The 13,430-nt window shown below is 24.8% G+C and overlaps 1 protein-coding gene across 2 annotated transcripts; it reads left to right on the top strand.

Annotated features, from left to right (window-relative positions):
* Positions 1-360: 360 nt before the first annotated feature.
* On the top strand, positions 361-12,891 carry LOC409452 (maltase A2). 2 transcript variants are annotated; one of them, XM_016912550.2, is made up of 9 exons: positions 361-594; positions 753-801; positions 2,328-2,431; positions 3,938-4,148; positions 6,122-6,258; positions 9,632-9,825; positions 9,989-10,976; positions 11,172-11,440; positions 11,615-12,891. In XM_016912550.2, exons 1-9 carry the CDS (start codon positions 373-375, stop codon positions 11,838-11,840), a joined length of 2,400 nt encoding a protein of 799 aa, XP_016768039.1. In that variant the 5' UTR covers positions 361-372; the 3' UTR covers positions 11,841-12,891. The 2 variants fall into 2 exon arrangements, with proteins under 2 accessions (XP_016768039.1, XP_006564151.1); XM_006564088.3 differs by having other exon boundaries at positions 384-491; positions 11,615-11,840.
* The last annotated feature ends 539 nt before the right edge of the window (positions 12,892-13,430 follow it).

Raw genomic sequence — 13,430 nt, 5'->3', positions numbered from 1 at the left:
TGATATTACCATCATATTAAGCATTCAACACATGTGAATGAATGTTAACATCCTGAAAGGGGCTATAAAAAGAAATGTTAATACAATTATTATAATATTATTATAATATATATATATATTATTATAATAATTATGATTATTAATTTGGAGTAATTTATATATATATATATAATAGTATGGTTTTTATAGCTTAGTTTATAGTTTAACTTTTTATGATGATAATATTTCAAATGAATTGTTTTTAATATTTTAAGCGATATTTTGCTTTTTAAATTAATATTTTGAAATAATCTTATAATAATAATTATTGTTATTAACATCGATATAATTAGGATTATCAAGGTTATTGAGCTTCTAATCGTCACAGTTGATATGATGGATTACATCGCAAGCGCGCAGACTCGAGGAGGGCGCGAACGTCTCGATCAGAAAGGCGAGACACGACGGGATAAAACGGAACGAAACGGAGTTGCTAAATATAATACGCGAAGGTACGCGATTCTCTTACGGCTGGAGACTGCAAGATGGTCTTCAACATTCAAAAGCACAAACATTGTTCTCGATAGTGATTTTATTGTTATCGTTGTTTTATTGGTAGGTTCTTCACAACGGAAATCACAGTATAGAAAAGTGAACAGTGACGAAACAAATAAATTAAAATACAACTTGTTTTAAAGAAAATCTTTTTTAGTTTCGTGATTTTTTAGGGGTTAAGCTTTCTTGAGAACGGTTCTTATACCTATGTGTTTTAGGTTTTCTGCCGATGTCGTCTTTGTCACGTGATAACCAACCGAATTATAGGTAAGCTATTGTTTCGAATAAATCATAATTTATTCAATATTAAGTAATGTAAAATTAATCGTTAATTTAATGAAAACATTTTAAATGATCTCATTATGACAAATATGATCATGATTGATGTAAAATATGTGTGATAGTAGATAATAATTTTTTTTCTTTTCTAAACTTAATCATTTCTGTAATCATTTCTAAATGATAAATATAAATGATAATATTTTATTGAAATTTACATATTCATTTTTTGTCTTTTTGTCTTTTTAATTATTATATTATTTATTTAACAATGTAACTATAAGAAGTTCTTTAAGATTTATTCATAATTAATATTAGAATTCGTAATAATTATTTACAAAACAAATATAAACCTTCTATATAAATGTTTATTTTACAATTAGTACATTCGTTTTAAATTAAATTATCGCAAAATTGACAAAAATTCTGTTATTTATTCCTTTTATTCAAAAATATAAATGTTTGAATTAATATATTGTTTGAATATATTATACAATCAATTGCATCTTATTTTAATAGATTTTTTCATACATTTTTTAGATATATACTTTTATTTAGATATATTTAAGTATATTTATATGCGCAGAAAACTGATAATTGAGACGTACGCACATATTTTTCCTCAATTTCTTCAATTCATCAAAAATTTCTAAATATTTGTTTTTACATTCTTATAACATATATATGTTTCATAAAATTATTCAATTGTAATTAATTTGTGCATTTAATATCGCGTTTATATACATACATTCAATCATATAATAATATAAGCATAATCATAAATTTTTTCTTGGTGATCTAACCTGATCTAACGCATCGTTGAGATGTGACGTAATAACGAATTGTCCATTCGGATAACGCGGGAACGAAACAATGACGAAACCTAAGAATCATTTGGACAGCCCTTTTCAACGATCCCGTTTAATGGATTAGGGGAGAAAATCGCAGCTTGGCCAAACGCGTAGTTCATAGAATTTTTCGATCAATAGTCGTCGTCGTACTTACAATCGGCTTACAGTTCGTAAATATGACGACCGTTTGGATTGCGTTTTGTTCGAACGTATTATATGACATATACTAACCTGTGTGCAACTCGTACGCCATTCTCATGAATACATCTATAAGATCGTATTTCAGCAGAGAACGTTCAGTCATAATTTCGCTCATTAAATGCAGTCGGGCAAAAACTCGAGTAAATAATAATGCCACGTGGCTATTTTTTTGTTTCCAATTTTTTTATATATTTTCCGGTCTTAGAATATTCAATAAGGAAAAAATTTAAATAAGGTAAAACCATGAAGAATAAAATTATGTAAAAAGAAAGTTATGGATTATTGAATGGTGAAGTATTGAATCGAAGTAAATAAAATTTCTGATGAGCGAAATTAAAGTATTTTGATATTTTTTTTTTTTCTTTCACAAATTTAATGAAGTCTGATGTAAATTCGCTAATTTCGGTGTTTAAAATAATCAACATGATGAAGCAATTAGATTTTTCTATATTTGTCCAACAGAGATGAATATCCAGAAGCCTGAGGGTCTTCTATCTGTGGTTTTACCAACTGAACTTGCGTCTTCACCGAGTTCGCGACAACTCATTATAAATCAAGACCAACAGGTGTGTTCGATATAAATAACGTAGCTTTTGTCTTTCATTCTTTTGTTTTTTTTTCTCTTTTCTCATACATTTAATAGCATGTGATGTTAATATCCTAACAGCTTTCAAAATTTTTTTTAATATATCATCATATAAATCATGAAATATAAACTTCTTTTAATTTTGTAATTATAAGTAATTTATATATATTATTTACATTAATCTTGATAAGATAAGATAATTCAGATGCTTTTTTAAAAATTTTTTTTAAAATTATATATGCTTTTCTAAAACTTTACAATATATAACATAAATTTATAACTTAATAACTTATGTTTTTTTATTTTTTTTCATAAAAGATATGTTTAGATATTGACATTGATTTCAGATAAGCGACAGAAGTGATAAGCAGATAGTATTGAGTTATAATATTAGTTATTTTAAATTGAATTAAAAAATATAATTGAGTTAAAATATAATTTATAAATAGTTATATATAAAATATTTTTGATTTAATAATTGGATTTATAAAATTCAAATTTTTATTTACATAAAAATGAGCAAATGTATCATTTATCTATTAATGAAAAATAAATTCGAAAAAATGAATAAAAATTCTGCTTTAATAGCTATAGATTATAAAGATAGATATATTGAAGATTATAAAGATGATGAATAATGAAATTTAAAACATTTTTACTAATTTGTTATTTAATTTTTAAAATGATGCATGTAATTTTTACAGCTTGAATAATTTCAACCTTTCTTTATGTAAATATTAAATTATAAACTCATTTCTTCAGATAATTCTCAGAATCATTTACTTATGTTTCTCAATCTAATCTCAATCTAAATCTCAATTTAAAAGATATAAGTACATATACAACTTGTAAATAATAACATGATTAATTAAATTATAAAATTATAAATTATAAGGTAATTAAAATTATTTAAATTTATTAATTAAATTAAAGTTCAGATATTATATATTATAAATATAATAAAATGATAAAATAAAAAAAAATTACCTTTAAATTATGAATTATAAATTATAAATAATATTAAACAAAATAAATAACAGATAATATAACAGATAAACAAGCTATTCATTGTTTTATTATATCATTTTCATCATCATCATATTTATTTAATACTTATTTAATACAATTATTAATCTAGTCAATCTAAAAAGAAATATTACTATCGCAAAATACATAAACATTAAAAAAATTATTTATAAATAGACATTTAATATCTTATAATTTATTAAATATTAATTTAATAATTAAAATTTAATTAAACTTATATATAATTTAATTTATCATATTTATTTTATTCTTTCGATTATATATTCAATATAATTACTTTTATCACTCCTCTTTATATATTAAATTAAATATATTTATTTTGTTGTTTTATTTTTCAAAAAAAGAATATGTACATATATTTTAAAATGAAGAAAATCAGAAAAAAAAAATTTCCTCAAAAAATAATGATATAATGCAAATTGGATACGTCATTTACCAGGATGAAGAAGCGTCGGATTGTCCACTTTTAACTCCTAGTCCGCCGACCACTCAAGTGAACAATGCTTTGGAATCAAGCGCGATCTTCGTCTCTCTGGAAGGAAATCCCGTGGAATCAATTCCACCGCCAACACTTGAAAACATTAATAAAGAAGATGGCCTTAATGAGTTCATGAACATAGTGAACAGTTCAAGCAGAACACTGAATGATGGTAGGTTTTCTTCAATAGTTGTATACTTTAAGTTAATCATATGTATCATATTGTTTTTTTAAGATTTTGTCTTTCTTATTAAATTATAATTCTATATTCTAAATATGTTTTTAATTTTATGTTTTATTAAGAAATTGTTAAGCATCGTTTTATTTAATTATTTATTGAATATATGAGATTTGAATAATGATTTTAAGCATTATGAAGGATTCATCATAATAAAATATACTGATCTTCTTTATATCTTCTTTATATTCTATCATATTTCATATTCATGAATTAAAATTCATATATAATCATTTCATGAGTCATAACTTTTGTGTGTACAATAATACAAGAAAAATATGAAGAGTATTTAGCATCAGAGTCTAAAGACTAAAAATACTATAATAAAAATTACCATAAGAGTGAATGATCAAAATGATTACATTCAAGGATTTAGCATAATGATAAATGAAAACTTAAATTAAATTGATGAATTTCTTAAATATCATGATTTAAGAAATTTTATATTATTTTGCATTTAAAAAAGATATACATTTTTTATTTCTATAAAAATTACTAACATATATTGTTTACTTTAAATTAAAATAATTCTATATAACAAATTATTATACTATTCACATGTTTTATGAATAATTCATATTTATGTAAAGAATTAGAATTAACTTTAACATTCAAATTAATATATTTTAATTAAAATTAATAAAATTGAAAAATTCATTTTCTAAGTTTTATTTTAAAATTGAAATTTATTCTTAATATTTAAAATAAGTACATATTAATAAAATAGAAAAATGAAATTAATGTGTATTTCTTTTAAAAAATTATTTAAAAAATGATTATATATGAAGTGATAATGAGTGATAGCTATTTTGGTTAAAGTTCACAATATGTGTATCTTTCTTGGTCTAGAATGTTTAATTTAGAACAGATGTTCCTACAAATGTATACCTATTTTATATGCAGTTTCAAATTTTATTAATTTTATGAATTTCAATAATTAAAATAATATAATTCTTCTTCAATAATTAAAATAATATAATTAAATATATATTTAATTTAATTAAAACAAAATCTAATTGATCCTTTTTGTTGATTTGAAAAGAATTAGTAGATATATTGATTTTTAATTTATATCAAATAAATATACATATAATAAATATTGAATTTTTCGAAAGAGATTATTTACCTTTACTATTTAGAAAGAAAAAATTTTTTATCATGATTGATATTTAAATTAATTTATTTTTTTATTTCTATAAGATAAAAGTTAAAACATTATTATCAACTACATAAGAATCAGTAACTATCTAATTACAATTATTGATAAATTTTTGCATTTTTTAAAGATAAATACCCATTAATAAATTAATAATGCACATGTTCGTTTATATAATTTAAAATAATTAAAAATGATTTCTTTTTTATACAATATAAATTCTATATAATTAAAATATTAAAGTTTTTAGATGGATGGTGTTTATTTGATGGCCAGAAATGTAATAATAAGAATTATGAGTTGCACATCAGCAAACTAAAATTCACCACTGTTCCTCTCTCAATTAAAAATAATAATATTTAACTCTGTGACTGTGCACGCAATGAAACAACACAAATTCACACTCCTTTTCATCAAGTGGCGCGAATCGCGTAGTACTTCAATCATCATCAACTCTTACATAATGGCGTCGCGTTAATATGCACGGCACTTAAATGATAAAATGCCTTAATGGGTTCCGGCTTCAATTGGAGTGACGAATTTTATTGATCTTAACGATGTCTCGATCCTCGAAGCGTGTCTCGTGCTCAGAGTAAAATGAATGCTTATTGTTGATGGCTTGATAGGCTCGAACAATTGTGAAACAAGTGCAAAGAGAGAAGCTTTTTAATTTTGAAACGCGATCCAAACATCAATGACACGCAATTGAAAAACACGTACATTATTTTATTTGATCGTTAATTAATTGCAGAACCAAGTTCACGGGATCCAATGGTGGAATCGACGACCAGTGGAAGCAGCAGTGACACAAATGGACCTGTTTGTGCACAATTACTGACTCAGTTAAACACAGCCTATCAACACCTTGCTCCTGATGCTCAAGCATTGGTAAGCATTCAATAAATTTTTCTCATTAATGAAATTTTCTTGTAGTGATACTGGAAAATGATTAAATGAACCTGATGGAACAGATATAGCGAGATTATGTGAAACAGATTAACCATGAATGCAAATTCTTTAAACTATAAATATTAGAGATATATTTATTAAAATAGTTCTTCATGCAAAATAATGACAAGCTAATTCTGTTTTTTGAATAAATTTATTGTTCTTATTACTTAAACTAATAAATCTCTGACTTTAACTAAAATAAAATATTGTTTATAATCTTGAAAATATTAATTTTTAGACTTATATTTATTAGAATTTTTTATTTGATTATTATATTTTATTTTTTTATTTGAATATTATCCACTTTAATTAAGAATTTCTTTTTTTATTATTCAGTATATTTTGGATGATTTTAATGATTATAATTTTTAATGAATAATTTGATTTTGTTAAATTTTATATGAAATTCTTTTTAAAATATTAATGCGTAAATTTAAAAAAAAATACAGGTTTTTATTAAGCAAATAAATGTATTGCAATTATTAGTAAGATCTTACATCTAGTGAATTTTTAGTTTCATGCATATCTCGTTGCATTTGTTTCACCAACAATAACTTTGATTACATCAGAAATAACTATTTATGAAATTGTTTTTTTTTAACCCTCTATGGCTCGATTTAAATTTTTTCATGTAAATATTCACTTTAATAATTCACATTAATTTATAAAAAAAAAAAAATTTCACATATAGTCATATATTATCTAAATTTTGACGTTTTCGAAAATTTCTTAATTACATAAAAGGATCTAACAAATTCTCACGTGCCACTCAATACATGGAAAGATGAATGTGATGAAATACGACATCGAGCCAGCAGAGTTAATTATATTATTTGAGTATGTTGCAAATAGCTATACCATTACGCTTTTTGCATATTTATGGATTATTCCGTTAAAATGCTGAGTTTCTGTATATGGATAACATACGTGTTTTTTAATAAAAAAATTTAATAAAAAATAAAAATGACGAGATTATATCATTATTAGCTTATTATATTTTATAATGTCCAAATAATAGAAGAGTTGTGTATATTATTGTATATTCGTTGATAATTATCTTCACTTTTGCAATTTGTTTGCTAATGCACGCTTTGTTTTGATCACGGCCGATCACCTGTTCTATCATCGTTCTAATTATGTCAAGTTCAATTGCATCTACGCATTTCATACCTTTATTTTTGATATATGTCATTCTATATATCTTTAATTACGAAATGTTATCGTGATTAAGCATGTTTTCATTCATTCATTGCAATTATTAATCCACTATCAAGAAGATAATAATAGTACAAATTAAAAATAGATTTATTAAATTATCTATAATATATAATATATAATATATAAATATATGAAATAATATATAAATAAAAAAAGGATTAAAGAATGGAATAAAAAGATTTTATTTATATTTTATATGTAAGAATGATTTTCATGATTTCAAACTTAAAAAAATTCTATAATATTTTGACAACATGTATATTAGAATAATGAAATTATTAATTTCTTTTCATAACTTTTATTTTTATTTTTAACAATTTTAAAGGAATTTATTACTTATATTAATATTGATAAAATTTTTTGAATAATCATTTTTATCAATCTTTTATGATTAAAAAATAAAGAATTAAAATTTATTCAATAAAATAATGAATAATATATGAGTATAATCATAAAATATTACTTTTGTCATTCATTTTCATCATTATATAAGTGTTAAAATTAAAAAATTAATTTATAGAATTATTTTATAAAATAATTTTAAAAATATTGGCTTCTGTTGTAGGATTACAGATACCATAAATTAGTATGGTTAGCGAAATTAATACTATAAAGCCCTTTAATATGCTTAAGTGATATGAAAATTGATACTCTTCTTTACTGAATATGATAGCTCACTCATGAAAGAAGAGGAACTTACTCTCTTAGATTTTTTATTCAAGTTTACTTTTATTACTTACCTATCTTTTTTCCAGATTTCATTTAATTCAGAATTTAATATTTAGTAAAATATAACTTTTTTATTGCAGTTATCAATTATTATACAATTTTATTTATATTTTTTACTAATTCATTAATAATTTCATTTAATCTTATCAGTGTAATTCTTTGATAAGGATTTTAATGATAGGATTATAGATATTTTCTATCATAAAAAATTTTATGTATTGTATGAAGTATCTAGATTATATAATTTTTTAGAAATTATACTTTATTATATTTAATTATTTTATTATTTTTGATATATTAAAAAAAAAAAAATAAAAATATTATAATTAAATTTAAAAAAAACTTTTTTAATATTTAAAATTAATTGAATCTATCCTTATTTTAGTTATTAATTAAATAAAAATAAATTATTTGAAAATTAAACATATAAGTTCTGTATTTAAAATGTTTTGATCAGTTTGGCACATAAGAGAAATTCTTTGCCAAACGTCGCTAACGCAATATTCTTGTCGCAATATGTCCATTCGTATTTAATAAATCTTTACAGTAATAAAAAATAAATGACGTAATTGTACATTTAGAGATCATCATTAATATCTTCTAATAAATGATAGTCTCATTCAATTTGAATATAATAAGATTTAAATTTTATCATTTTCTTTTTTTGTGTAATGAATTTAAAAATTTCTTGATGTTTTAATTACTTCATTTTTGATTATGAAACAAACTATTCAGATATTGCATTAGTTTTGGCATGTTTAATGTTATTTAATCATAGAAACTTTGAATTATAGAAACGAACTATTTAAAAACCATTTACGACATTTGTCGGTATTATTAAAAATTTAGAACCCTCAAACGTATGAATAGGGTAATATATGTTAACATAAATCATAGTATTTCAACACTTTTGTATAAATAGGCTAATATATATTAACATAAATTATGTTAGGTGGATTATTCATAAGCAGCAAGAAAATTTATATATTTAATATTACCGTTATTATTTGCACATCTACACATTCATCAATATCGAATTTCCCTTAACAATAATAATAATAATTTTGAAATTTATATCTCAGTGAAATGAAAATTTGAAACAAAGAAATCGTTGATACGAAATGGAGTATTGAAACTACTCTTTAGAATGACCTAGATAATTGTTCTACTATGATTTGTATCTGTTGTATTTCAATATCAATGCACAATCATGCTAATGGCAATATTACAAACCAGAAAAAAGACTGGTATCGCATAATTGGGCGTTTTGATCATGGTGAAGGAAACCGACCATTTTATGTTATGTTACTAATCGCTTGCCTGCTTTCTAACATCGTTATGAACATAAACTGTAACTGTTTAGTTTTACAATCAGGAGAATGGCGGAAAACCACCTTTGGTTGGGATTCAATTGATGGTACCAAAACCATCGAAGGATTATCGTTTCATGAAATGGAATTGGCCGCTCATTAGGAAGACTTGTTTCTGGTCTCTGATGTCAGTTCTTGCTGGTTGTACAGCATTGGTTATTGGTGTAATTGCTACAATGCCAAGAAAGTAAGTATTAATTTATATTTTTATTTTTAAAATATTAAATTATATTGATAATTATGTTCAAACATTCTCAATATTTAGTTATTAGATTTTTTGTGAATTGAATATCTAAATAAAATTCAAGAAATTAATATATCTTTAAAATAATTCATATTTATCTCAACAGATGTGATCCGGCAGTTCAATGGTGGCAAGGCAGTGTCTTCTACGAAATATTTCCAGCATCTTTTCAAGATTCCTCGAAAGGTGGGGATGGTATAGGCGATCTTCGAGGCATAACGATGCGTTTGGATTATTTAAAGAAATTAGGCGTGCGTGGAATTCGTCTAAATTCTATTTTCCCAGCAGCCCATTATCCCGAATACTACAGGAATATTGAAAATTTGACAGATCTTAACAAACAATTAGGAACATTGGATGATTTTTCTAAGCTTGTGCGAGAGATTCATCGTCAAAATATGAGTCTGATATTAGATTTGCCGTTGTATCCCTTCATAAAGACTCTATATAGCGAAAGTACGCCATTTGAAAAACAAAATAAAACAGACAAAGCCGTGCATGAAAGAAGAAATGTTACCGATACCGTAATTCTGCAGGAAATAATACCAACGATACCCTCGATGCCGCAACAAGCAATACAGAATATCCAAATGTTTGAGAGATCTAACACATATCAGAATTATAATAATATATCGGATAATCCTGTTACAACAGCCATCAATGTTTGGCTAAAAAGAGGAGTCGATGGCTTCTACTTAAAAGGACTGGAACATTATATCAACGAAGAATCCTTTACAGACATCTTGAAGTATTGGAAATCGATTCTAGGGTCTGAAAGAATATTTATTTGTCATATAGATGCTTTGAATGCTGCCAAAACGGTTGCGGCAAAAGATTCCATTTTAATGAAAGTAGATCTCGTAGATGTTCCTTTAAATATCGCGAATGGTACGAAAGAGATAAAAAAACAAATAGAGGATGTCACGAAAGGTATATTGTTCGAGAAACCTGATTATTCTTGGGTACACTGGTCCATAGGTAGCGTGGATTCTAAAAGGATTGCTTCTACCATTAGCGTGAAGAATGCTACTTTATCAGCTACATTGTTAGGGTTGATGCTTCCGGGAACACCAAATATATTCTACGGTGATGAGGTATACAAATAGAATATAACACGAATATATCTACTCTACTATAATATATAAAATGTCATAAGGATCCCAGGAATTTAGAAGCGTATGTTATTTTATAGGAATAACCATGTGGAATATGGTTCATTATATATACATGTGTATTATGATAAAATTTACTTTGTAATATTTTATAGATTTTAATTGATTAATATTTAGATAGGTATTATGGATTGCGAATGCGAGGATCATAAAGATCTTGCTCACGTGCATAATTTGCCTCCCATGTATTGGGATGGAATCGGCGATTCTGATATTAAATTTGCGTCCATTGGTGTTACGGCTTGGCTTCCGGAATCTACAAAACCATTAGAGACAAGTTTGTTCGGAACTATTGCTGAAATGATTACTCTTAGATCAGAAACAACACCAATTTATGTAAAAGCGGTGCTAAAAGAAAATCAGGTGCTGGCGAACTGTGATATTAGGTAATATAAATTTATAAAAATTAAATATTATAATGAAATTTTGAAAATTTTTTATAATTCTACATTTGAGGTTTTTATATTTAAAAGAGTAAAATTTAGTAAAATAAAAATTTTTTGTAAAATTAAAAATTATTGACTTTGTATTAAAATTTTTACTAATTATTTTTTTTTTAGGTATGCAGATGATGAAATAATTGTAATAGAAAGGTGGTATCCAAGACGGAATTCTTATGTCTTTTTAGCGAATCTAGGTAACAAGTCACAAATGAAGGATTTATCCTTTCTTTATTACGGTGGTCAAGTTGTAGTTGGGCCATTATACAGATTAAATAAAGACGTATATTTCAAGGAACTTACTATACCTCCGGGAGAGGCTTTTGTCATAAAACTTGATAAATGAAAATTTGTTATGAATTTAAAGATTTACAACATTCATTTTATATATACGATCAAGATATTAATGTCTTTGATTAATACGTTCGGCGTGAATTTGTGATATTTTATTTGACAAATATCGTTGCGAACATTGTACAACGAATGTTTAGATATAAAAGTTCCTATTAATCATAAATCAATGAGGAACCACAATGTCCAAAAGAACGAATTTATTATTATATTTATAAAAAATGATACATACGATAGAAAAAGAAACAGAAAAGAAAGCAAAAGTTTGTGCGGTCTCAACGATTTTCATATACACGGGTAAAATGTGTTTAGAAATTAAAATCAAAAGCTCATGAAGAGATCAAATTCTATATTATTAATTTTAATCTTTTAATAAGATAATAATAATGAAAGAGCACAACGAACGATCGCATATTTCACATTCCAAGAAAAGACAGATCATTTCACGTTTGCCTGTGTTCATTTTAATAATCAAAGTTTAGAATGAGAGATTGTTTAGCTATTTTGTATATCTTTTAATCATTTTAATAACAAAATCATGTTCGATTATTCTCAGTCATAATAGAAATTCAATATAAAAATCGAAAATATTTTTCATATTTTATAGAATGACAAGAAAATGTCATTGGATTTTAAAATTCAAATCAATTTGAAATATATAACAAATATTTTTATAATGAATTTTATCACGTAAAAATAACTGTTCGCAACGTGTCATTTTTACTTCTTTTGTAATCATTTTGGTACTAATCGAGTGATATTTTACTGATGTGTGAATTAAATGGTGCTTAGACAAAAATATCTTTTTTCTATTCTTATTCAATATGATACGTTGTGTGTTATGGCGCCAATTTTATATGTTATATGTGACTTAATTATACATTTGGTCGAATTTTTGGTACAAATTTCTTAATAGTATTAAACAAGAATTATAATATTTATTATCTATATAACAAATATTTAATGTATTAAAATTTTTACTTTAACAAAGTTCAATTTTGATGTGAATATTAATATTCGAAAATAAAAAAAATGTTATCTGAAAATTTTTTATTTTATTATAAAAATTAATAATTTATTTGTTCTTGTTTACTTACCTTTTTATCATTATTATATAATGATAAAAATAATAGAAAATAAGAAAATAAAATTAAAAAATAAAGAATTCGAATTCGGATTTTGAAATATATTTATGGTTGAGTACCACTGATACCTTTCTCGCAAGTGGTCGTTTCAGCCTTCGTTGCTTTATAAGAGAATTCCATACCATAGCTCTTCGAGGAGTTCCCTCGTGCAACACCGCGGAGCCACAATCGGAGTCCGTTAGTGACTCTCAACTTGCTCTGAGGAAAGTCCCTGGACAATTGGACAGAAAGTGTCGTAACATAATTGTTTACTAGCCTCTTGTCGTCTTTCTCGATTTTTAAGGAGAAGAAGCTTCGGCAGATCCTTTTCGAGTTAGGACGAGAGTGTATTGGTCAAAGAAAAGTCATGTGTTTGAGGCATTAAATTCTTTCCTTACAATCCTTTCTTCGGAGAGGAAAAGGGATGAATTTGTCTAACTAAACAGGGCTCATTACGAGGA

The sequence above is a fragment of the Apis mellifera genome, linkage group LG6 (genome assembly GCF_003254395.2).
Source record: "Apis mellifera strain DH4 linkage group LG6, Amel_HAv3.1, whole genome shotgun sequence".
Classification (NCBI taxonomy): domain Eukaryota; kingdom Metazoa; phylum Arthropoda; class Insecta; order Hymenoptera; family Apidae; genus Apis; species Apis mellifera.
This window is presented reverse-complemented; position numbering and strand designations above follow the sequence as displayed.